Below are 26882 nucleotides of genomic sequence, written 5' to 3' on the forward strand. Positions count from 1 at the left end.
CACGGTTAAGGAAAAAAACAACAAATCGGGGTTTTTTGTTCTTCTGAAATAAAGTCAGGGAAAACAAACAACTTTGGTATAAATTTTCTGTTGTGATGACAGATTAGATTTGTGAATTGAATTGTCAGTTGAATTTCCAACTGATGATGGGTTTAGAAATACTGATTTGTCTTATTTTATTTTGTAGATGCTTCAGAAACTTGCTGTGTGTTTACCACGGGTTCTGCCAACCAGCTCGAGAGGGGACTTACCTATTCTTTGATTAGTTGAGCATAATATTATCTTGAACTAATTATTTCTCTCCACATGGCCTTCCTACTAGTGTCAGCTTATCTTCTGCTGACTCACACTCAGGGTGCTCCTGTTGAGAACGGGGCACTGTTGGAAACACTGAAGTCACAAGTAGGATTATTCAGCAATAAAAGCGAACACTATTCAGCACAGGTGAAACCTCCTGGCACAAGCCGACAAATACCTCAGACAATCATCATAGGAGTTCGTAAAGGAGGGACAAGGGCTTTGCTGGAAATGTTGGATATTCATCCTAATATTGTAGTAGCAGCTACAGAAGTCCACTTCTTTGACTGGGATGAAAATTATGTGAAAGGAATAGACTGGTATAGAAGTCTGATGCCATTTTCTTATGGAAATCAAATTACAATTGAGAAAACACCAGGCTATTTTACATCACCACAGGCTCCAGAAAGAATTCATGACATGAATAGCTCCATTAAACTGCTGCTCATTCTAAGAGATCCCACTGAGAGGGTTATATCTGACTATACCCAAGTGTATTACAACAGAGTAGAAAGCCACAAGCCTGTTCAGCTTTTTGAAGATATTGTTATTAAGAATGGAGCACTTAATACCAAATACAAAGCTATTCAGAGAAGCCTATATGATGTTCATATGGAAAAGTGGCTTAAGCATTTCAGTTTGGATCAGATTCATATAGTGGATGGCAATACTTTAATCAAGGACCCTCTTCCTGAATTACAAAAAGTTGAAAGATTTCTGAATCTTCCTTCCCGAATTATGTCTTCTAATTTTTATTTTAACCAAACCAAGGGATTCTACTGCATTAGAAGTGATGGAAGGGAGAGATGTTTACACGAATCCAAAGGGCGCCCCCATCCTCTTGTTAACAACACCGTTTTAGAGCAACTGTATTCTTACTTCAGAGAGCACAATGCAAAATTTTACAGAATGGTTAATCATTCCTTTGACTGGCATTAATGCCTTTGGAATCAATGTTTCTTAAAAAGGGCCTGAAAAAAACTCTTTCAAACATATCTTTCTAAACTGTAAAGATTCATGTTATGAGAACTTAACATACTGGTTATATGCTTCTTTGGAATAACCCATCTGTTAACTCATTGAATTGGTACCTTTTACATTGGGGAAAAATGTGTTTCACGTATTTGTATGATTACTGTGAGTCATATTCTGATCTTCTTTCTCCCATCATGCAAATACATTAACTTCAGCAGACTTACTTCAGATATGTATCTGTTACAAGATTTGTGCTGTTTTGGAAAAATGACTGCTTCTAACAGTGTAAAATATGTAAATATTTGAAATGGTATTATTCTAACTGTTCTGTATTTTTTGTTGTTAGTATTTTTTATATTACGCACAATGATAGTGGTGTTGATTTCTAGAATTTTTCATACAATAAGCTAAATTGTATGTTAAAACAGGAGCATACATAGTGGCTCCAATAAATAATTCATCCTCTGTTAATATGCCGAAGTTCTTAACCAATTCATAATAAAATGAATCTATTTCGCCTATGATTTTGAATAGGTGAACTAGAAGCTCCCTGTCTGTATATCATTAGTATTAAACCACACTCATACTATCTTGGGTTTAAAAACAAAAATAATCTCCAAACAAAGAATATGAACTGTTTGAAGAAGCTTTAAGTGAGAGTTCTGAATGTAAAGAAATTAAATGATCCCAGGTAACCTCAATTTACACTGTTATTCTATACACTAAAAACAAACAAACAAACATCAGTAACTGTACAAATATTTGATTATATAAATTATGTCACTTTGCTCTTGAATGGAAAAGCTCTTCATTAGTACTACCATATTAATCATGGTTGTATTCTGTGGCTAGTTATTCTATTTCTCTGCTGGCTTTAGTTTACATACCTCCCTTGGCACATTGATTCTTGTTAAAAAAAAAAAAAAAAAAAGTTTTACTTGCTTGCTCTCCAAAGCATGGATTATTTTTATTTTGTCATTTCTAATGCAAATTGTGGGACGTACTCAAAATAACATCTTGTTATACTGTATAACTGAGACACAGTGGTCAATATGCTAAATATGAGAGATTATATGTAAAAAAACATACCCATCTATACCCCTGCATTAGGCATTTTTTTATTTTTAATATTTTTTTGTTTGACAATATTGTGCTGGTCTGTTCTCCTTTTTCATGTAAATGTTTTATTATATATTAATACCAAAGAAAAAAAATAACTTGAAATGTTAAAGATGGTGCCAGATAGAACTATAGATGCAGATGTGCTTGTTTGACATTGTACCTTGTAATCCAGAACCTCTGGTGCACCCCGTAGTAGAAGCATCCATTAGGTGGATTCCTCTTTAAGCTTCTCAGGACACTGGTGAGCTGTAGTTGTGTGGGCCCACTCTGAGCATCGCAGCATCAAATTCCACTGAAACCTTGTTGAGAATCCTGAATCTGTGTCCTTCTGTCTAAGCCGCTGTGCAGCCTACAGGAGCATGTGTTCCTAACGTGGGATTCAGTCTTCCACTTCAGAGGCTAAAAGGTATGTATCGCAGCACTAATTTTTAGGCTGCTAATACTTTATGAAGGGGCTACTTAGGTGTTAGGTATGTAGCAGTATTTCACTGAAGCTGGACTGAGTCAGACCCAGACAGGTTGTGTGCAAATAGCCTTCATCAAATATTCGCTCAAAAATGTAAAATGTTAAAAATAATATAATAAACCTTACTCTTTATCTCTTCTGCTACTTGTATGTGCATATATGAGAGAAAATTATGTTTATTTTTCATTAGCATATAATTGACTTCTGAAATTGTCTTTCTGAAGTATGATTATTTACTACATCTCTGATTTCTACAGATGGACAAAATTGTTACTTACTTCTTCCACCTTTTCTGAGATTGTGGCTTCTTAATCATGAATGGTGATCAGATCTGGGCACTTCTCAGAAGTACAAAGTTGACCTGAACTAGATGTGGAAAGAACAGGATGATTGTGCTGGTCTTAGACCATCTCTACAAGGACATTGGATAGCTAAACTGTAATAATTACAGCTGTCTAGTCTAACAATACTTTCTTCATTTGTAAGTAAAATGATGAAGTAGTTAAGTAAAAACCCAGAAAAATTCTGAACTCTGAATCAGCAGGGTCATTTTATATTTGACCAACACTTTGTATTTTGTGGCCACAATCTGATAACAGAAGCCCCAAATCCAGATTCCCTATGTTGTTTAACGTAGCCTGTTCTTTCTGACCAATGCAATCTCAGTGATGAATGAAACTCATTCCAGTCCACTAATTTCAGAAATGCAGTATTGAAGGTAGCAGCATATAGAGCAGTTTATATCATTGTAACTTTTTTTCAGCATTGCTTTCTGTTTCTAATACATTGCAAAACTTTCCATATTCTTCTTGTTTTCTTTCTTTTCAACGATGATTCCATTTAATAGTATTGAATATGAATAACATTTTGGGGTTTTGTTTGTTTGTTTTTTTTTTTGCAAGAAGCTAATTTGAAGACAATGTATACTTCCTGAAACAAAGGTTTCAGGTAGTTTTCTTCAGTAACTGAAAAGTTCACATCTATATGTCACATTCCATTTCATAGGCTTCCGAGAAAAAAAAATAATTCTGATGTCTTTCTGTATTTATGCTTGCAGGCATCAAGTCTTTCTCTCTCTTCTCTGAAGTTTACAGCTAATCTTTAAATGAGTTGAATGCAGGAACACTGGTTGGCAGAAGCTGTATGCGTCTTTGAAAATGCAGGTCTCTTTCAGGCATTTACATTTCAAGGAGAGCTGATCTTTATGGATTTGTGACGCATATATCTACTTGATTTGTTAGCACTCTTCATTCCTAATCAGCATTTTTGGGAAGGACAGAATTGATGGAATGAATTGAATGATCATTTTAGAGTTTACTAATATCAGAAGAAATAGATTATGCATATTATGATTTGGGAGACGGGTTGGTTGTTTTGGTTTGGTTTTGCATAAATCAAGATTCTCATCTGAAGTTTTGTTTTGGTAAATGGTCTACAAAGATACAACTTAACCTCAGCGTAACAGAATTCAATAAATATAGTAGACTATAATTTAACATTACAAACTGTTTCAATCAGTTTCTGATTTTGTGGTCTGAAAAATATTATGAGGTCATGACCTCCGTTCTTACTGTCTTCAAAAGATAACACTCCTTCCCTCATCCTCAGGAAGGGGATCAGATCAGCTTAAAGATCTCCTGACCCATTCTTTAGTAATTCTTTAGAAATAAAAAGTACTCACTTCTTGGCATTTCGGATTGAAAACTAGTCTAATTTTGGAAAGAACTAGAGGCTCACCATCAGTTTAAAGATGCTATTAACAATTTAAGAAATTACAAATATGTCTTATGCGTTTCCACATTGATAGCAAACCATAAACTATTCGTCTCCAAATTCTCCAAATCAAAGGACTTTCATCTCCTTATCTGATACTCAAGAGGTATTTGCAGAAATAAATTTCACGTGGGAAGGTTGCTTAAAGAGATCACGCAGTTGTTTTAAAGGTTGTTGGGAGCATCTGAAAGAGATGATACAGTCACATGTGTAAGACTACTGCAGAATTTATGATGATTTGCACAGCTCTTTGATGTTGTTTTGCATTCCACAAATACTAAGCCTTCACTTTAAATACTGTTCTCTTCCTTTTTTTAGTTAAAGTGCCATAGTTGTAGTTGCTTTGATCTAATAGCACTGAAAATTACTAATATCAAGCAACTGCAGCTGTTAACTGGATTGGTTTAGCCTTTGCCACAATAAGCAGCACACTCACACTTAATACCTAAACGAGTCTAATATTAGCATTTTTTTTATATGGGCTATATATATTACCTATAGTACATAAAGAAAAAGCAGAAGGAAACTTAAGAGCCAGGGTTTTGCCCCAAAAAGCTTCTAGTACGTAACTAATGGGATGAAAAAAAAGAGGTTCCTCTATTGGACTCACCCATTATTTTTCCAGGAAGAGGGTTGGATTTTTTCATTGTATCCTTTGTATCTTGCTGCTCAAAGGCTTTGGGCTGACTTCTGGCCTTTTCTTTCACAGCTTTTACAGTTCTGCTGAAGAATACCTGTTAAAGCAGAGACGTTTTTGGAATATCCATAAACAATATTGTGGAGACCTTTACAGACAGCATATGCTTAGTACGCATCATTGTATGCTGCTGCACAACATCAACCCCTTCAGCATCCGTTTGATACTGTAGGGAAGCGCATCTGCATGCAGTTTTCAGTCTTCACGCACATTTCATGAGTGCATCAAAAAGAAATTTTAAAATTGGGTTGCTTCCAGCAAGTCTGACTGCTTTTTGCCTTTGTCAATTCAGATGCTTTTGTGAGTAGGACAAAAATTTTAATATTGTCAAAATCCTTATAATGTCTCGTTTAATCTATGTGGTCAGAAACAAAAATATGGGTTATTGCTTTCCTTTATAGGAGCACAGTTTAAAAAAAAAAAAGTGAGAGATGCCCCAATATCTTGATGCATCGTATGTCTTGCACAATAACATTTCCTTGCAGAGAAAGAAACATTTACATTATTTAAGTAAAGATTATACTACTGTAGATTATTATTTACTGTACTTTTGGATTTGATCCTTCATTTCCTCCAAAAGCTTGAATTTTGTCATAGAAATGAACAGACACATTGGAATTAAAATCAATAATAATTTGCATAGCACATTAATCATTACCAGCAGTTAATAGCCAATGTTTACTGGCCAAATAATTTCCACTTTGATTATTTCAAGTTTCAATGTGACTTACTAAATTGTTCTGCTATTTTATAAAACAAATTTAAAAGTCAGAACCACAGTGGATAAAAAGACCCTGTAGTATCATTCTGTGATTATAGAGGAATTGTCATGTCTTTAAGGTTAATTAACAGTGACATGAGTTTACTGCAATTCCCGAAAAATTTTTGGAAGCCAAGATACTAACGGAACTGCAAAGTATAAATTAGTACTTGAGGTTGAATCTGCTACTAAGGGAAGATAAAACAGATTAAAATGGACTGACACAAATCATACTTTCCTGGTAAAGTAAATGTGATGCGAAATGTGCAGTATCTCATGTATTAGCCCATATAACAAGTGCTATGAAGTCTATTTCCTGATGCAAAATGGTCTTACACTTTTACCTTGTATGTTCTTTTAGTTCCCTTACAAAAACTTCTCAGTAAGTGTTTAAAGAAAAACATCTTAATGTAAACTCTTTACCAGTGGTACAGGTTTTCTCTCAAAGGGCATTTCTCTGGTTTTGTATTGTTTCCTCTGAGATAAAAACGTGGTTTGAGTTGCACTGCAATAAAAATAGACAGTTATCGTACCAGAACAAAGAATATTACTTCTGTTTATTACAGTTCCCAGTGAAGAACATTTTTATATAGGGACTGATAATAGTTTAACAATCTCTTTGTATTTTCTGTCTTCATTAGATAATGCAACTATGTTATAGTTTTTCTTATTCTGAAGAACATTAAAGCACTGACTTACAGATCTAAATCAGATGGCAGTAATAAAAGGGAGGCACAGGTAATTAAGAATCCATTCACTTTGCCACTCAGATTGGCTAATATTTGCTTATTATTTAACTCTTTAGATGTGAACATTTTGATCCATCGTAAACTTTCCATTAGGAATGCATCAGTCAAACTTGCAACAGGAAAAAATAAGGCAAGGGCAACTAGAACGCAATGAAACCTGAGGTGAAGGCCCTCTTCTGCTAAATATTTGTGGACATAATATGGCATAGTTACAAATGAAAGTTATGACTGGCCTGATAAGACAATGCACAGGACTAAGTAACATGTTACTCCAGGGATTTATCTAGGTATTCTATGTGCCTGGATTAGTTTTACGATCATTAGGCTATTAGGGAAATATGAGAATATACATTTTCAAAACACTGTATTTCATCTTATTAGAGAATACTACAATACTGTAGGACAGGTCTATCCTTGGGTGAAATGCTGCAGTGCTACTAAGGCAAATTGGATGGGAAGTAACAATTCTCTACACTAAGTGTTGGGCATTTTTAAATTCCTTATGGAAAATTAGCAGCACTAGATAGAGCGGTTTTGTTGTTGATTTGACAAAGACTGTCAGCCTAGAAAAATGCTGTGCAACTGTCATGAGAAGATTGAAGATACCTTTTCTGTCCTCTGCCAAGATACAAATCTACTACTCAAGACAAGTGACACAGATGGAACGCTGCAAACTGCAGGGGGTGCATTGCTGCCTTGAGTGAAGAAAGATTAAAGACTCATAAACAACATATGCGATAGTTACACACACACACGAATCACACGCAGCTTGCAAAATACGCTCAGTCTAAAATAAAAACAAGCAGGGTCTACAGCTGCGCACTAAAGTGGTGCTGTTGAAGGCATACTGAACCAGGGGCAACAGTTCCAGTACGAGCTATCTGTAACTTATTATTTGTTGTATTAATAAACTGAAGTCTGTTTAGGCCATGCTCTAGGCATCTTCTGTGAGCCCGCACCATATACTGCTCTTAAGATTTTCACCTTGCAGACAAGGGGTATTGTATTCTTAGATTCAAAGTAAGCTTCATCCATTATGTGTTTACCAGACAAACCATGTTTATGTGATTGAAGTTCCTTGTCAAGTGTACATACAACAAAATGAATAAAACAGATAAACAGATTCTCTGGAAAAAAAACGCTAATAGGTCATATACATAGGGCCTGTTTATGTAGAGTAAGCATAGCAGAACAGGGTTCAAGTAAACTGCCTTTCATACTTTTCAAAAATAAACTTTCTGTGTGTTTTCATTTCCTTTGATTTTGGGAGGGGAAGTCTCCTCTACATTGTTTAATAACAAACTTGGAATTTTAAAGTTCAAATTCATCTGAGAAATTAAAATATTTTGGTTTCAGTGTCTAAAATAGGAAATTACCATTCAAAAGTTATTACATTTTTAGTAGCATTAGAAAACTGTTCACTTTCTTTTTAGTTCTTTTATGCCTTTTGTCACACCCTCCCGCCTCTCCCTTGAAAAAATATTTTCATAGCAAATACCCTTTTTGCAAGCTGATTTCAGAGTTAAATGGGCAGAGTTCACAATATTAATGACTTGCATTAGAATTACAAAGATTAGGTAGGGTGATAGCGAAGTCTTACATTTCCACGACTGGAAAAAAATGGCATATGAAGTAAAACTGTGGTCACCTAAAGTGGGTACCTGCTGAATCATACTAAGTATTGTGTGCTCCAGATTATATAGAGAGAGATCAGGGATGCTTCAGCCATCCAAATGACTGCTTGCAATGTGTTTTGTGAGTTTGGAAAGAGTGGTTTCCTGCTTTCATCAAACAGACGTTCAGGCTTCAATCTGAGAAAAATCTGGGTTCCAGTTCTTAGGGTGCTTGTGTGGAAGTGAGCCTTTAGGTGCCTTTTTCCCCCCTCATATTATCTGCAGGACAGATTTTTGCCAAATTGCAGTATGTATTCCATTGGTAACAGCAAACTAACTTTGGAAACCCCATTTAATTTATTTTACAAGGTGCTGGGTCCTCCATTACTTTTGTCCAAAACCCCAGTTGTTGCGGATAGTAATTATTCTAGACAAATACAACCACCCAGAAAAATAGGAATGAAATGCACTAATCCAGCTTTCTGTAGCTACTACACACAATGAGACAGAAAATACAGAAGCTTGTTATCTTGTTAGGGTCCTTTGTCCATGACTCCTGTTTATCAAATAAGTATTGGATACAGTTATATATACTTGTATGACTCCCTGTCCTGATCATCTGTATATTATGATCAAAGGGCACAGGATTATGTTACCTCACTTTAATGCTAAAGCCCAGGATGTTTATTTCACATAAATGCAACTTCACTGCCAGTCACCCACTGTCTTTGATTTTCTTCTCTATCTATAAATTCTTCTCTTGTGTTTTTTTCTTTATTAATGAACACTGGCTTTTTCGTGGAATAAATAGTTTTGATCTTAAATTTAGTTTTCCTGATCTGAGAAAAGTAAAAGCTGAAACATATACTACGGCTTCCAAAAATGAATAAATTTCGTTTTTATGCTCTGTTAGTATATCAGGGAATCAGATTACAAACTTGTAAACAATTAAGACAAAATAGCTAATCCTAACACACGTAGCAAGCATAATGACTGAGGATATTTTTTGGAGGACAGGAAAAAAATTCACCTTCTGTTTTAAAAAAAGACATATTTATTTGATATTTAACAGAAGCATTTGGATTCAAGTGCTCCATTAACGTGAAGTGGCACTGGCTTCAGTCAGCTGCGCTGACTGCAGTAAAACTACTCTAATTTGTAGCTGAGGATCTAGCCTAAAACGCATCTATGCACAGAATGCTACTTCAGTGTTAGGTGGCTGATAAGGCAAATGAAATAAGTCTGCTTTCTGAAACATAAATACTCTTATCACTTAATACACAAATTAAACATTTGATGGTAATGCTAATACAGAAGCTATTTCTCTCTTAATTTGATTTTTCTGTAGAAATTCTAGTCAGTGACAGATTTAGTCAGTGACAGTGAATAAACTGTATTCTCTAACTTCATGTATAAATGAGTGCATTTACTGCAGGGGGAAGGGGGGGGCGAAATTCCTTTATTTGCATCGCTGGCCTCATTCTGTCAACATATCACCCAGATTGCTGGATACACACAGAGATGCATTCTGGCAATGCTAGGAAGGGACCTGCACCTCCTGCTGTCTATTTCAAATTATTAGTAATAGGATGATGCTTCTGGCACATCTAAAATAAATTAATATTGGATTAATTCAATTCAAGGAGGTGTCAGGAAAACATATTGCAGATTCATTCATCACAAAGTTGAGACCAATGTGTTTCAAAAGTAGTACCACAGTAATTATGTTTACATGTATAATTGCCTAAAGTTGAGCCAAATGACAGAAAGTATTCTAACACTTTCCAACATGTCTTCAGTGCTGATTAACCCACCAGTTCATAAATATAAATATAGTATTTTCAACACTAACATTAACACAAAGAATTTTTTTTAATTAGTTTTGTTTTACTGCAGAAAGCATTTTATCTGAACTACCAAAAGTTTTTTTTTTTATTGCTGCTGATTCAAAGTTGTGTTCACTGACCATTGCTTTGTTGTTCACCAATGATCATTTAGATCTTGTAGAATATCAAGGAATGACAGTGCAGCAGTATTTTTTTTAAATGGTAATAGGCTGGGCAAGAACAACTGCCAAACTTTACATAATTGCGTTAAGCGTAGTACTGGTTGAAAAATTTTGTGAGACTATACCTAACCAAGTTATACATAGTTAATGCAATACCAAAAGTAAGAGCAATAGAAAAGGCCGAATAAACATTTTAGCATTTATAGCACCTTATTGATAGGAAGATCAAAATAAACAAAACAAATGGGTGACTGATTCTGTAGTCTCTGACCAGGAAAAACTCCTACCTATACGAGACGTAACGCTTGAGCTAAGGCCGCAGATCTGGACCATTGATCTGAATGTGCTGTATTCTGATATTTTATTCACACTACCTGTGTCTTCAGTAGGACCTCAGATACAGTTATATCCTACTCAAGGTAGGTAAACCTGTCAGAATCTCACTGGATGTGAGGATGAGTTCGGATTTACTCGTCTTGTAGTCATGACAGGCAGATGAAATACAGATAGAGTAATAAAGATACCTTTAGCAAAAGAGCCTCGGCATGTTTAGTAGCTTGCCCTTCATGCATTTTACAAGTGAAATGCATAAAAAACTTATTTTTCTCAAGTATTTAATATCTTATGATTTAAAATAAGCAAGCAAATAGCCTCTCAAAGTTTCTGAAAAACACTGCAAGGTAAACTGAAAAAGTCAAGTTAATAATTTTTCATAACCAATGTCCAAGGCAAAGAATGATGGCTCTTCAATAAGATTAGAACATTTCTGCAGTCTTCCTTCCTTAGTCTGCCACTTTAAATCATAACTACAAACAGTGAAATAATTACAACTAAAAGTATTTTTGCACAAATCTTGCCGGTTACAGGAGAAAAGCATATTTTTAAATATACTACATTTGTGACACATTTGAGCTCTGGAGGGAAAACATTCCACACACCCAGTACTCCAGAGGAAAAGATACTGTACACTTTCAGCTAATTCCATTTCAGAAAGCCCTCAGGCCCCAAATTTCTCTCTCCTAACAGTCAAGATTGAAATGGAATACAGGGCATCAGAAGCTCAAAAATGCACTTGGGATGCAATCCTCTTGGGACTTTAAATATTAACATGAAAAAAATCTTAAACCTTGGGCTACCAGGCAGCTGAGACAGATAGCAAAACATTGTGAAGAGTTCACGCTCCTTTCTGCTAATCTCTCCTTGCAACAATAACCCACAACTGCACAGTGAACCAGCTGCAGGCAACAGATCATTTATGCAAGTTGCCTAATGTACTGCATGTATTTCTTTAATCTGTCTGCCATTTCACAAAGATAGGCATCGTGATTATCATCAGGGAATTCAAACAGAGCTTGATCTCATTTTCATCGCAATAAAGTTAACAGTGGCTTCAGGTCCTTGAATTGCCGCCCCTGGTCAATAACAGCACGTAGACTGCACAACCTGCCGGCCTGCAGGAATGGTACCTCATCACAATTCAAAAGGCCTAGAGAAATAACACTTCCTTCAGACCTCCTGCCTAAACCAATCACAATAAATTAAATCTTCAGGGATTCTGTTTTAGCTAATCTCGTCTTTTTATCATGTACTTCAGTCATATCAATGGAAAACAATTGCATGTCTTTAGTTGCAACTGGATATAGGTTATGCTAATGATAACTCAGGCCATCTTGCTCTCAAACTCTCGATAAATCATCATACGTAAGCACAGGAACCAAACCAGACCCTCGTGAGACACAATGCTAGGCAAAAACAGGCAAGAAAATAACTACGTTCAAAAGTATGCTGGCACCATCTGCCATACCAGGTGGCTTAGAAAAGTAAGCCAGTCCCAAAGAAATGCAAGACTGAAAAAAATCATAGGTTTCTTTATACTATTCATTTTGATTTTACATTCCATTTTTAAGCCTTCAGGGTGTTCCAGTGTCATATATCCACGCTTTTCTCTACAACCAGAAAACACAGGCATTTTCTTTAGTTAAAAAATAATACGCCAAGATACTTACACTAACATATTCCCAAACTTGCAATAGCTGAAACTTTTGGGGGAAAAAGAGCAGCTACCTTGAGACTTGCACTTCAAACATGGGAGCTGGCAAAGTTGGAGAGAGCTTCATCACACACTTCCTCTTTCTAGCTAATTAGCTGGAGAACTATCTGGATCTGCAGTATCAGGGAGAAGATGATGCAAAAAGGCAGTAAGGTAAACAGTTATAAATCTCAGGGGCCAACCTCGACTCATCAGATCCTCATTTAATTTTATGCTAATGGCATAATTCAAAGCCAAATTCTTCTGCTGCTTTAATCTGAATTTGGCTCGTGGTAGGAACTTGTAACATTTAGATCAAACTCTATGAACAACCACTTTTGTTAATCTAGGGGATATATTCTTTTGTCAGTAATAATCAGTGATACATATTCTTTACAGACTTTTTTCTTTATAATGAGATGTCCTATTCAAAAAGATTTGTGCAACATTTTAAACAGAAGCTGCAAATTTTCAATCTCTGACCTATAGTGTTCTTTAAATTACTTAGATTATCCACATTTCATGTGGATTTTGTTATTACCCGGTCATGAAGTTTTCCTGTATGTTTATGCAAGAAAGGAGTTAAATCAGATTCGAGCTATATTCATGCTCCAATACTGTCAGGCATTCTGCACATGAGAATGAAGTATAAGTTACATAATTTAATAAATGTATGATTTTGTAGCTAACATACTTGTGCTTTCTTGACGACTTATAACTAGAAGTTAGTAAGTCTGTTTTGGATGGGAATGACATCAAGTTTGCATTTATAAACCCATTAACAAATGAAAGAACTTTTTAAGTGCTGGGAAGCAACAATTTCACAATAATCTTTTAGTTTATCCTCAACCAAATACCTGTACTCTGGCACTTTGTAAAAAATTACAATGTGAAATTCCTTCTAGTCTTCGTAAACCAGCAGTTTATGCTGGTACATCCTAATCTCTCCTCCATCCATACCTCAATCACTGTGACCAAATAAATGAAGAGAAACTAAATTGTTTCAGAGCTTTTTGCAAAGAGGAAGGAGCAGTTTTCTCTTCAAAGCTCCAGGCTTACTGGCCAGCTGTTAATTTACTGTGACTTCCTTCAGCAGTAGTTAAATTGGATGCATCTTTAACCAGGGAAAACTTTGCAAAAAGGAAAGGCAAATGCTGTCGGGACAATTTCTTTACATGATGTTATAGAATTTTAAATAAAAGTAAAAAAGCCACACTCCCTTCGCAAACAATGCCTCTAGATGTGAAACACTGTTAGCATCTTTTACGTACACAATCCTGCAGCAATCAGTATATCGTAACAAAGACTGTATTATTCCCTAAGCAGCTCCCTGAACTGCGCAGACAGAACACAGCCATACCGTCCCCATACCTCTGCTATGGGCAAAGCACCACCGGGGGGACAGGGAGCATGTTCTCTGTAGTGGTCTATCAGTGGTGATTTATCAGTCTGATCTAGAGATACACCTTGACAAAGAAAAATGGAACAGAAAATAAATTCTCTTCCAAATTTCTTAAATGCAATGGATCCCTGTCTTTCAATAATGCGGGGGGGAGGGAAGGGGGGGAGGGAAAGAATCGAACTACTGGGAACATCGGAAAAGAGAAAGACATGCTTCTATTTAGTCCAAAAGCAGACATTCAACAGAGCTTCTGTACTGAGAGAAATTTCCAACCCCACAGTAGAAGGCAACATTAAAAGCACAGGGCATATAAAACAGGGCCCATATTTCATGTGGAAAAAGTTAAAATTTCTTGTGGTAAAATGCAAATTTACTTAGATGCTGGGGGGGGATCAACAAATGCTAAATAGATCTTTTTTAAAAAGTGAAAAAGAAATAATGAGTTAAACAGTAAAGAAAAAAAATTGATGTATCATATAAGGAGAACATTAGCTAGATAAAATTAAGTAGGGTACTGTTTCTCATGTATTTTATGTAAATATATTATTTGAGTGTGTTGAATCTCATCCATTACCTTGTAATATATCAAATGATTTTTTTCCCCTCTCAAGATTAATCCATGTGGTTTCAATACTCACTGTAGTGTAAACAGAATAGTGATGGTTTTATAAATATTAATAACTTATTTTATATAATGTGCTTCTAATGATAGAAAATGACAATATGAACATTAACAACCAAACATGTTGAATCCGATGCTGAGCCAATAAGAACGTTTTTCAGACAAACTGAAGTCATGGTGGCTATTCTTGGATTTTAAAGATACAGCTTAGCTGTATCAGTTTCACCCAGTTAATTAGAACAACTGGCAGTCTGAGCTGACAGCTACAATTACTTTTTTTCCTGCCACAGCAATAGTTTCTTATTTTTTCTAAAGGTAGTTGCTTGTGTTTCTTATGGGAAAGCAAAATAGAAAAAATAGCTCTTCAGAATTAGTTTTCCTTGAAGAAAACTCCTACCTAATGCTTTCCTTTTGACTAAAGCTAAGTTTTAATCACAAATATCTAAATTGGTTCAAGTATTTTTTCATCTATGTGTGTATTATCTTTACTCATCAGTGTCAAACAGGCATGCAGGATTTTCTGGGTGGCCGAAAAGATTCTGTCACTAAATATGGATTTTTTTAGTGCACGCAAGAGTGCAGTACGTATTTCTAAACAAGTATTTTAAAATTTGTTATTTCTATGTAATTATAAGGAGAACTGGTACTGACCGTAGGCTCAGTAGGTTTTTCAGATGTATCTATTTAAAATGCAAATGTGTGTATATGTGAATATCAGGGTCTGTGTCTATAAAAAGCCTCTTTAAATGTTCAAATTCCTAATTATTTTTTCAAAAGATTCCTGGGGATTCTTTCACTCAGATCACCTTTCAATTTTTAATTTACTGTATTAAAATCTCAATAAATCATCATATTGCCAACTTCTTTATCTGGAATTCATTAACATATCAGAAGATAATTTATCAGTCACATCTCATATATTGCTTCTCATACATCAATTTGTCATTTCTCTGCTTTCATTCTCCTTTGTATGAACTAAGAAAATCTTATCTCATTTCAAATTTCTATTAATCCAGGACACATACATTTTAACTATTTAAAGTCATCTAAGTGCTTAAATTAGCTAAGTTTACACATGCCAAACTGTTAAACTTTTTTTGGTTAATAGGTGAAAAATTTTCTAAACTTACTGAGGCATAGAAAAGGTTAAATTTAAGACTCATCAATGCTGGTAAAATCTTGCAATAACAGATTAATAACTATTTACGTACAGCTAAGAACCATTTAGCTCCAAGAGTATTAACAGTGTTGATATAGAAAGACTTCTGTTTTCTGTGCAGTCTTGGACAAGTCACTTAAGCCTCCCTGAATCTCAGAGATTTTCTGTAGGACATCAGTCAGAAGAACTGAATAGTGCTCTAAGTAAACACTCTTCTTCCAGCATACATAAGGCACTATGGAACAACTGCAGGTTGCCCCCACTTAGAAAACACAGTGGTCCTATTTCATGGAAGTGTAGTGAAGATGAATTAGTCAAGATTACAAGGCAAACAGACACACACAAAATCTAGAGTAGACAGATAAGTAACCACATGTGCCTGAACTAATATGATCAAAGTGACACTAAAAATGCTTTTGGTAGCTGGCCATCTGCCTCCATTAGAAGACAGGTTCTCATCTGCACTCACATTCAGGTGAGATACATAGTATCAAATTGCATCTACACCTTCTCTGAGTTTCCTCTGATGGCAAGGATGATAGAAAAGAGCTACTGCATAAATGAGATTCAATCTTAAGGCATCAGATGTTGCCTACAGGAACAGAGGTATATTTTACAAAATTCAGTTATAGTATGCAGACTATCATTAGATGAATGAGAACTCCATGTGGATTAGCAGCAACTGGAAAGTCACTAAGACTTTATGTCAGTTAAACATATTATGGTTTGAATTTTGAAAACCACAAAAAAGCCAACTCTTTTGCACAATGATTTTAGCAGATCCAAAACAGTCCCGTTTTAAAACTTTGCAATATAAACAGAGGACTGATTCCATAAATATCCATCACCAAGGATAATAAAAGCTATCTGATTTTGTAATAGCACTTTTGCAGGAGTGAATATAGAAGAATTTATGGAATGGAGACACCAAGTAGAAGCAGAAGAGGCTGTAGATAATCTCTCGTAACACTTTGCAAGACTGCAACTATAAAAGACAGTTGTGAGCAATCAATATGAGAGTTACCTCACATGACTTTAGATACTTATATTGTAGCTACCTGCATGTAAGTTTACTGTCTACATTTATCCAATAAGAAGTAATATGCAGCAGGGGAAGAAATATTTGCTTCTAGAAGACAGTTCATCTGACCTATTTTAGACATCTCTGCCATATAATACAAATTATGCCCTAAAAGTATCTATTTCCATTGACAGAAATCTTCAAAAGAGTTAACATTTGCAAATATTTACACTGTACATTTGCACATATTTACACTACAAGTGTCCAAGTTTGAACAGATGAATCTTACCCAAACTGCTGTCAATGAGAAGAGCAAATGAAAAGTGTTTATCCATAAACCTGGATGAAAACAACCATATTCATCCCCACTCTGGCAACCAAAAAAGCTGTTGTGGCCAGAAATAATTGTGGGAATTCAAGTAGAGGTATTCTCTTTAATACGTGTACCTCCTATTTTTTTATAAGGCATTGCGCTCTAGGTCCTTGTTTTTAAACTGTATCCAATTTATTCAGTAGTGTTCTACAAAGTACTCAAAAGAAAAATTTTCTACTAATTGCTGTTAATGAACCCTTAAAAGGCTGCTACAATAAGCTCCTGACTTGTCTCAATGACCTCCTGAAACAGCAAATGCCAATGAAAAATTATATTCCAGGAAAAAAAGTGACTTTATTTTCACTTTATCTCCTTACTTCATACTTTGAGAGAGCGAAAAAGAAGACAGTAGTCATTTCTTACTAATCTTCGCACCTCAATCAAATCCCTATTATTCATCTTATTCAGACTGAATTATCCTGGTTCTTTTCAATCTCTCTTTGTTCCTATAGAAGTACTACTACATCTTTAATCACTTTCTTAACACCTATCTGGACTCTTTTAGTCTCAGCTTTATCTTTCTTAGGCAGCTGTCAGAGAAGGCACTGGGATCACAAACATGTACAGAAATATGAGTAACAGTTTTTTACGTAGGGTTTCTCAGATTACCGGTGAGCCTGTGCACTTACTTGTTCATACCTTGAACTTAAAAAACAAGATGTTCTTGTGTCAGTTTATAGACTGCAAATGATCTTCCAGATTAGAGAATAATGAGGTAGAATTTGTGAAAGTTTCAAATGACAACACAAACTTGTAATCTCCTGTAAATATAATATAATCATGAAAACAAAGTGGCAGTCTGCCAAAGCAAATATTTTAGAACTCCATGGGAGTACTGTGGGAAAATACTGCAAATTATATGGCTTAACAGCCACAGAACCAAGAACAAGTATAAAGAACAGAATGAGTTAAGAGAAAAGAATGAGTCATTGGAAATTAAAAAAATGGTAGAAAATTAGTTGATCTAGGGAATCTGCCTAGGTGGAAGGAGGGAAGAGTGGTAGGAGAAAGATACTTCAAGGGATCATGGATATTTTACTCTGGCAACAGCGCCAGAGAAAATTAATTCCAGAAAACCAATATATAATTTTGTTCTGAGTCCTATTAAGTTTCTCTGAGACAGACATCCTTTCCGCCCTTTCCCCTCCCCAACAAAGAAATGCACAATGATCAAATGAGACCTTTTAATCCTTTATATCAAGTTGGATGCCAAGAAGAAAACATTGAAGAACTTTTCCTGGACAAAAATGTAACTGTCTTTGTAAAGTTTTATTGTTGGTCAGAAAAAAGGACAGAGGTGGCATAACACAGCTGAATGATCTTGAAGTAAAACCACCGCTCAAACTGTTGAAAGATTTCCTACATATTTTTAATATAGCATTGATAGAGAATTTGGGCCAAATTAACGTAACTATTGATACCAACCTCGTTACATGAGGGGTAAGTGTGAGTCACATTTTCTTGAAAAATTTGCAGTTATTTCAACTCAAAGAAAAAAGAAGAGACTAAGCATTCTGTCAGAGAGCTTCTTAAACAGATTCTGCATGACTGCAGGGAGAAAACAAGCAAAAAAGCAAAGATTTCCAGAGAATTGAAAAAAACTTTAGGAATATAGATAAGCCAAGTTCACTGAAACAATCATTCTCTTTGAATCAAAGGTTTTTAAATGGATTTTAGACAAATTTTGTAGCACCAGGATGACATCAAGTGGCTACTCAAGTCAATTACTCCACACTTGCTGGAAACAGTCATTATGACATCTCTCCTTAATAAACTATTCCTACTGTGTAAACAAAATTGTGTTACCAACAACTGCCTCTATTTTAAACTCAATTTTTACATGTCTTAATTTCAAGTCCTCTGTGCTTTCCTCAAGCCTCTCTCTCGAAATAATAAAACTAGAAACCTTCCAACTCATGAAATAAATCTCATTTTCATCTAATATTTTTCAATTAACGAAATCAGAAATACAGATTTCTTTGGATTTAACAGGTTTATTAAACTTTGTATTAACTGAAATAATTAGGCTTCTCCAGTCAGACTTTAACTAGAGGAAAAGAAACTAATCTAATACCAAGATCTTTCAAGGTGTGTAAGGCAGATTATTAAAAATTGAAAGAAACTTTACAGTTTAAAACAGTGAGAACAATCATTCACTGCAACAACCTCCCCAGCGACATGATAGAGTCCCCAACGCTGGAGGTTTTCAAGATGTGGTTGGACAGGGTGCTAGATAATCTTATCTAGGCTCCCCTTCCCATGAAAGGTTGGACTAGATGATCTTTGGAGGTCCCTTCTGACCTGGGTTATTCTACATTCTAGAGAAGTAACAGCTGTAGCTTCTGATAAACTTGTATTAAGGCTATAAAAATATGATAACCGGTTTAAAACTAGTTAATGGGTAAACACTTCAAGCACCTTTTGACTTTATTAGTAATGTGATTCACTAGAGTTTGTATTTCTCAAAATTTTATTCCAAGAAATGTCCACCTTCAAACATGGCAGTAAGAATTATAGCCCAAAACTGAATTTGCAGACAACCAAATATCTAAGAGTATTTACATCCCTAACATGAAGAATGTGATCTTAAAAGTTTACACATTTCCTTCATAGCTGTTGCACAGGCTTTAAGAAAGTCTCCTCAAAGCAAAAAAAAAAAAAAAACACAACCAAACCAAACAACAAAAAACCAACATAAATAGCAGAATTAATGGAACCTTCCTATGAATTTGTATCCTTTGATCCCCCTCACAAGCTTTACTCACCACAAGAACCTCACACTTACTCCAAAGAACGAGGTATATTCTGCCTGCTTTTCCTTTAGTGGGACATTATTTTGAATAAATCTCTTGCATCTAAGTACCATTTCCACAGATCTCATAGGAATTTAAGTATATTTCAAATTTGCTTGAAAGTAGCTGTCATTTGAAATGTTATTATGGGTGCAATGACAAGACATAGAGAAACAGAGCGACAGCATCACCAAGTAAGCCTTGTTTCCTCAACAAGTTCATAGAAAAAAAAACAACACAATAAAAACAAACAAAAAAACCCCAAACCACCACACCCAAAATTCCAAATCCCCCACTAACTATTGCCCTAGACAGGCATAAATTTTCATAGAATCATAAAATGCTGTGGGTTAGAAGCGACCTTAAAGATCATCTAGTTCCAATCCCCCTGCTACGGAGAGGGATACTTACCACTAGACCAGGTTGCTCAAAGCCCTATCCAACCTGGCCTTGAACACTTGCAGGCATGGGACATCCACACCTTCTCTAGGCAACCTGTTCCAGTGTCTCACCACCCTCACAGGAAAGAATTTCTTCCTAATATCTAATCTGAATCTACCCTCTTTAAGTTTAAGGCCATTACCCCTCCTCCTATCCCTCTCTAGCTTTCTTGTAGGACCCTTTTAGGTACTGGAAGGCTGCTATAAGGTCTACCCGGAGCCCTCTCTTCTCCAGGCTGAACAATATCAGCTCTCTCAGCCTGTCTTCCTAGGAGAGGTGCTCCAGCCCTCTGATCATCTCTGTGGCCCTCCGCTGGACCTATTCCAGCAGGTCCATGTTGGGGGCCTCAGCTGGGAGTACACAAGAGTGGAGCAGAGGGGCAGAATCACCTCCCTTGACCTGCTGGCCACACTTCTTTTGATGCAGCCTAGGATGCGGTTGGCTTTCTGGGCTGCAAGTACACATTGTCAGCTCATGTTGAGCTTCTCATCAATTAACACCCCCAAGCCCTTCTCCTCAGGGCTGCTCTCAATCCATTCTCCACCCAGCCTGTGTCTGTGGTTGGAATTGGCCTGACCCATGTTCAGGACCTTGCACTTGGCTTTGTTTAATTTAATGAGATCTGCACAGGCCCACCTCTCAAGCCTGTCAAGGTCCCTCTGAATGGCATCCCTTCTCTCCAGTGTGTCAACTGCTCCACACAGCTCAGTGTCACCAGCAAACTTGCTGAGGGTGCACTCAATCCCACTGTCCGTATTGCTGACAAAGATGTTAAATAGTACCAGTTCCAGGACTGACACCTGAGGAACACCACTCGTCACTGCTCAGCACTTTGACATCGAACCATTGACCACAACTCTTTGAATGTGGCCATCCAGCCAATTCCTTATCCACCGAGTGGTCCATCTGTCAAATCCATGTCTCTCCAGTTTAGAGACAAGGATGTTGTGCAGAATAGTGTAAAATGCCTTGCACAAGTCCAGGTAGATGATGTCAGTTGCTCTTCTCTTATCCACGACCACTGTGACACCTTATCCATCAATGCTGTAGTTTTAAAGGTGTCTGTTTCTATTTTTCTCTTGCTCTTCCAATGTCCTATATTAATTTATCGAAGGCTAAAAGTCTTCCTCATTCCTTTTGTTCTTTCCTTTTCCCCCCAGTCTAAATGTACCTGAAAAGACCACCCACTTTGAAGATGCCTTGCAAAATATACCTACAGGAGTTTTGTCCAAACCTTGTCTTGGCAGCAGTTTCTACTCTGCTTGCACGTCAGCTAATATCTTCATTCAAATACTCAAATGACACCAAGCTGTCGAGTTCTGCCAAGAGTTCCTCTAAGTTATGTTGTCATGTTTTTATTTAAAAGCTCCGGTTGACTCTTGGAAAGGTGTTTTTATCTGCTATGAAGCCCACAGTAAGCAGATCCATGATAATTCCTAGAAAAGCAGGCCTTAAGGAAGCTACTTATCTAGAAGAACTAGGCTGCCCTTCAGAATCTGATAATCACCCAAATGCCCTCGGGGACTTTTCTAACAAGACAGTCACCTTGTCTTGTCTGATCTTTGGGGTTTCAGAGCCCAACTTAATGAGGAATGACAGCTCTTAGTTCATGGCAGGTTCTGGAATTAATGAACTTATTTTAGATGACAGACAGAAAACCTGCTGCATTTAATTTGTGATTTTATGGTACTGGGTATAATACACATTTTTAAAAGTATTTGTCCTCTAAACAGCTACACATTTTTTTACTCCAGTCATTTATTCATATTGAAAGTCATTTTAGAACAATATAAGCACTAGGGTTGTAGGCATTATCAATATTAATTTAACCAGTGTTACAATATTAGCAACTTAAAAATTACCAGAGGCAACATAAAGGCTTGATTCTGTTTTCACTGAAAGTCACAGCAAAACGCATGAGTTTTAACAGGAATATAGTTGAGGTCCTATCATTTTTAATACTTTATTTTGAATTTTTAAAATATTTCCTTTTAGTAAAACACTGCAAATTCAAGCATCTGTAAAGTTCAGGCCATTATCCGTTTGAAGACTTCAAACTATTGCTAGCAGATTAGTCATACAAGTGGCCAAGTGTTTAGCTGAAGCAGTTCAGTTGGCTTTTTCTAGTGGTATTCCCTTTTATGTCCGCGTTTGGTAGCTCTACCAATTAATTTTCTTTCCTCACTGCAAGATCAAAAGGATGTTCGTTCATGATGACTTTGCTTTTCTCTGTTCAGAATATTTTTGGCCTTTCACTTTTCGGGCAAACTAGAGAGTGAACTGTCAGCTTTGAAAGTATATTTGATTGCCATGATGCACAGATAAGAAATCATGCCCCTATTTCAGTCATAGACCGAAAATAAAGAACACAGAATTAAGCACTAACCAACTGATATCATTAAGTCATTGGCTGTAGAACACCGTCAGAGAATGGAAATATGCGGCACTCATCTAAAGCACTTTGTACACATTACTTCCAATAGTATTTGATAAATAGCTATAAACTTTAAATAGTCACACTAGAAAACCTAAAAGACAGGACATCTTAATAAAGGACAGATATAATCAAATAGGAAACCTGTTCTTATTGTTGTCAGATGCGTGTTCCAGTTTCTGTAATTTATTTTTCAAAGCCTTCAGGATTTTTTTCTCTAAATCAAGACTAATAGTGCATGAGTGTCAGAGAGAGAGCATGAATAAGCACAGGAAGAGAGAGAGCAAGAGCACGGGAGCACACAAAAACTGCTGAAAGTTATTTCCCATAGGCTTGCTCTATAATGATGGAAACCATCTCAGAACAAAAAAACGTAGCTACTTAAGAATCTCTTTTGGTGTTCCTTTTTAACAACAATTCAACATGTTTTCCAGTACTGACCATCATTGGGAAATTCAAACTTTTCCAAGCACAGGAGCAAAGGAAGAGAGGTATTGTAATGCCGCGTTCAGCATAAAGAGAGAGAGAGAGATGCTTTCTTTCCAAATTCCAAGAGAATTTGCTTCCTCTTTTTTTTTTTTTTTTTGGCACAGAAAACACTGAGAAAGAGAATGCAGTCTGAGTATCAAACAGGATGCTTGGATACCTTCCTTTTTAAGCATGGGGAAGGACCTTTACTGGCAGACAAGAGGAAGAGACGAATTAGAGAAGTTGAGACAATGGGAAAAAATAAGTTACGGAAGCAATCATATTGAATGCTAAGTACTTTGTAAACATCAGAATTACTTTGTTTTGATATAATTGTTTTAATGAGAAAATATCAAAAAGTCTTAATAAAAATCTGTTAATGCATTATCTCTTAGCAACTTGAGGCTTGTTTTGAGTTCATTTTTTTTTGAGGGTCAGATCCTTACCTGACAGAAATTCACATAGTTACACTGACTTAGCTGTAACCAGCTGAAGTTTCATGAGCTATAGCCTAATATCAACAGGAAACATACAACTTCTATAACTGCAATGCCTGCCACAATGATAACAAATGACTTTTTCCTCTCTGGTGGAGTGCTATTTTAACTTGAGGTGTAATTAGTCACAAAGGAGCAATAAGAAAAAGTTTTAAAATCCATTTCTGATCTTACTGACATACATAGAACTTGATATTGCAAATTAAAAGCAGGTTGTAAAACAACTGGATGAAATAATACAGTATTTGGTTCATTAATGGAATCCTGCATTGTGAATCTAGCCATCAAGAATGCATAAGGTGTTGCTTAGTCAACAGCAGGCAAATGAAAAGCTTTGGAAATAGCATAATACAGGATCAGACCCTTTCATCAACAGACCTATGTTTTCCTTTTGTTACTGGTGTACTTGTAGCATCATTGATGTCTACTTGTTATGTTCCTACCTAGTTTTAGCTCCAGCTAAGCTCGGCCTTAGAGATCTCATCCCTAAGTGCTCGAGCAATGCTTTCATAGCACCTTCCTTTGGCACCTATTCTAGTTTCCTCTTCCTATATGCCCTCTTTTTGCATTAAAATGCCATAGCTGACTATCTAGTGTTGGCAATAGTCTCGTTTTGAGCAGGAGGTTGGACTAGATGCCCCTCAAAGGTCTCTTCCAAACAATATTTCTATGGTTCTGTGAATACTTATTTCCACTAAGTATTGAATTCTAAACTGTACATATAAACAGTACATATAAAAATTGGTTTTTAGTGCAATTTATTCATCAGAATACAGTCAGTACTAGTTTTGGAAACCACAGGATATCACTCCCACTTAGTAATCAATGGTCATTATCTCAGAAAAAAAGTTATTTTGACAAAAATTTTGGTGCTTACACTGAACTGTCATTATTTAAATGAAATATTTTCTTTTAAGAACTGTTACTGTGATGGTTGTTAACACCTTAAGAAAGAGAAAGATGGCATTTCAGGCCCTAAATGTTGATTATTGGCTGGTATCATCTGACGATACACATAGATGTTTTAATAGTTATAAAGACAGGCAAAAAGATGTTTTATATTTTCTACATTATGGAAAAGCTATCGGACAAAATCACTTCATTTTGCCACAAACAGTTCAGTTCCCTACTCCTTTGCATTTCATCACAATAATTTACACCTGTTCAAAGGGTACATAATTTGTTACCAAACTGGACTGGTTTCATTTAACACCTAATTTCACTCTGCATGTGTGCAAATTAATACACAAGGTGCAAACCAGTAGAGAATTAGGATTCAAGGTAGAAAATTCTTATCTGGTGATTAACATTTCAAAATACACTTATAGAATGGAAGTTCAACTGAGGCAATTCCTAAGAGTACAACTAAGTACACATGAAGATATTTGAAAGTCTTAGTTCTGTCACCTGACAAGAGGACAGAGGTTTGGGTTAGCCCAAGGATGTAAACTAGATAGGAGTTATTCCTAGATGAGTGTCCACAAATAGCTGTTCCCATCCAACTGTCTCCAACTCTGTACCAGAGACATGTTCTAGGGAAACTAGGCAGCAAAAACAAAGTATAGAGGAACTTATGAGCCCGTTTCCTTGTGGACTTTGCCTCCAGATCTGAAGAAATTAAATACTGTCACAGGCAAAGCAGTCTTATCACTCAGGGAATTATTTTTTACTTCATTTAATTTATTGCCAATTAACACTTCTAATCACTGATTCAGGTATTGGGAAAAAGAAAGAGTAAGTAATTAAACAAACACTTATGGAAACATCTTTCTTCCCCCTTCCCCAGGCTCAGTTCAAGACAAACTCCTACCCTCTCCCACTTGCAAGTCTCAACTTGCATTATTTTCACCATGGGTTATGTTCTGTCCATCCCAGTTCCCTCAGTGAGGTGATGGGCAGTGCAGGAAGTTGTCATTAAATGTGTAATGGTTTCATTCTGCAACCCATTTCCGGGGCCAGGAAAATGAGGTACACAAGCAACGAATAAAGATAACAGCAAGAAGAAACTTGTGTTACAGGAACACCCAGTCACCAGTATTCGTAAGGAATAAGGAAGCTTTCTCCTGGGAAGACTAAATTGTCACAAGCCTTCTCAATATTTTTGGCCTTCTTTAAAGTAAAAAAGTTGTCATGCAAATTTGCTGCAAGCACAGTATGAACCCCATCAGGCATTTTCCAAGGTAACAGGACTTGACTTCAAACGTAAAAGCTATAGGAATAACTTGTATAATGCTGAACCAGAGCTAAAAGGCTATCCTGCAGCAAGATTGATTTAAAGCCATTTCAACTTCAGAAAAAGTGAATGTCTTTCCATAAAAGGAAAGAACATTTTAGAATCATAAAATCATAGCCTAGAAGACAGTGTAAAGAAACAGAATAGATAAATAGCTGGTGTGTATAATCATCAGGCCAAGAAAAAGCTGAACAGATATAAAATTAATTTGCAGTTTCCACACCAACAGGAGTGATTATATGCTTTAGTATGAAACACCTAATTTGGGTGCCTAAACTAAGATGCCAAGTTTCTATGCACAAACACAGAAGCTTCCTGGACTATAACACCCAAACATTAATTTCCTTTGCGCTCCCCTGCAAAGAAAACATAAGGCTGTGCTTTTGACCCTACCTCTGCTTCAAAAGGCATGCACCTGACATCACTTCATTCTTTCTTACTAACAAAATGAAACTGGCATCTAGTGGCAACACCCTGACAGCAATGACCTACAGGAATTTTTGCTATCAATTTCTTTGTTGCCAGGATTTCACTCATTCATGGCAGAATAAAGTGAGAAATGTCAGGACTTGTTTTCACATCAGGAGAGTCAGCCTACATGGAAGAACGCAAGATTGTGCTGATATATTCATGCTAACTCACGTTCCAAATGCAATAGAGATGAGTTACTGCATTGTTCTGCCCTGGTCAACTTACTCTGCTTTATCAGCAAAGCAACTAGCCTAAGAAAACATTGATCATCTAAAGCTATAGTGCTTTTGAGATCTAAGCAAGTATATGATACTGCGTTGTGCCATGTCAACACTTGCCAACAGTTTATGTGAAAATATGGAGGCCAGTCTTCTAGGCTGACTTTTCTGGTTTGGACCAAAATATAAGTGAGAATTGATTGGTTGAACACATACCAGAAATGACTGAGGAGAAAAAAGGAAAAGAAATTGGAAGATTAAC

General features: G+C 36.2%; 1 protein-coding gene across 6 annotated transcripts in view; it reads left to right on the forward strand.

The window, feature by feature from the left end:
- Nucleotides 1-26882, forward strand: part of LOC141745114 (heparan sulfate glucosamine 3-O-sulfotransferase 1-like) — a 93675-nt gene that overhangs the window by 54803 nt on the left and 11990 nt on the right. For 2 of the 6 annotated variants that reach the window (XR_012587679.1, XR_012587680.1), the window contains exon 2: nucleotides 188-2800. Coding sequence is in view for 2 of the 6 variants with exons in the window: in XM_074592276.1 (XP_074448377.1) it covers nucleotides 307-1236 (930 nt within the window). In the remaining 4 variants the exon portion in view is untranslated. Of the gene's footprint in view, nucleotides 1-187; nucleotides 4239-5342; nucleotides 8226-26882 lie in introns of those variants that run through there. The other 4 variants (XM_074592276.1, XM_074592277.1, XR_012587681.1 and 1 more) reach the window with 3 other exon arrangements.

The sequence above is a fragment of the Larus michahellis genome, chromosome 6 (assembly GCF_964199755.1).
Source record: "Larus michahellis chromosome 6, bLarMic1.1, whole genome shotgun sequence".
NCBI classification, from domain to species: domain Eukaryota; kingdom Metazoa; phylum Chordata; class Aves; order Charadriiformes; family Laridae; genus Larus; species Larus michahellis.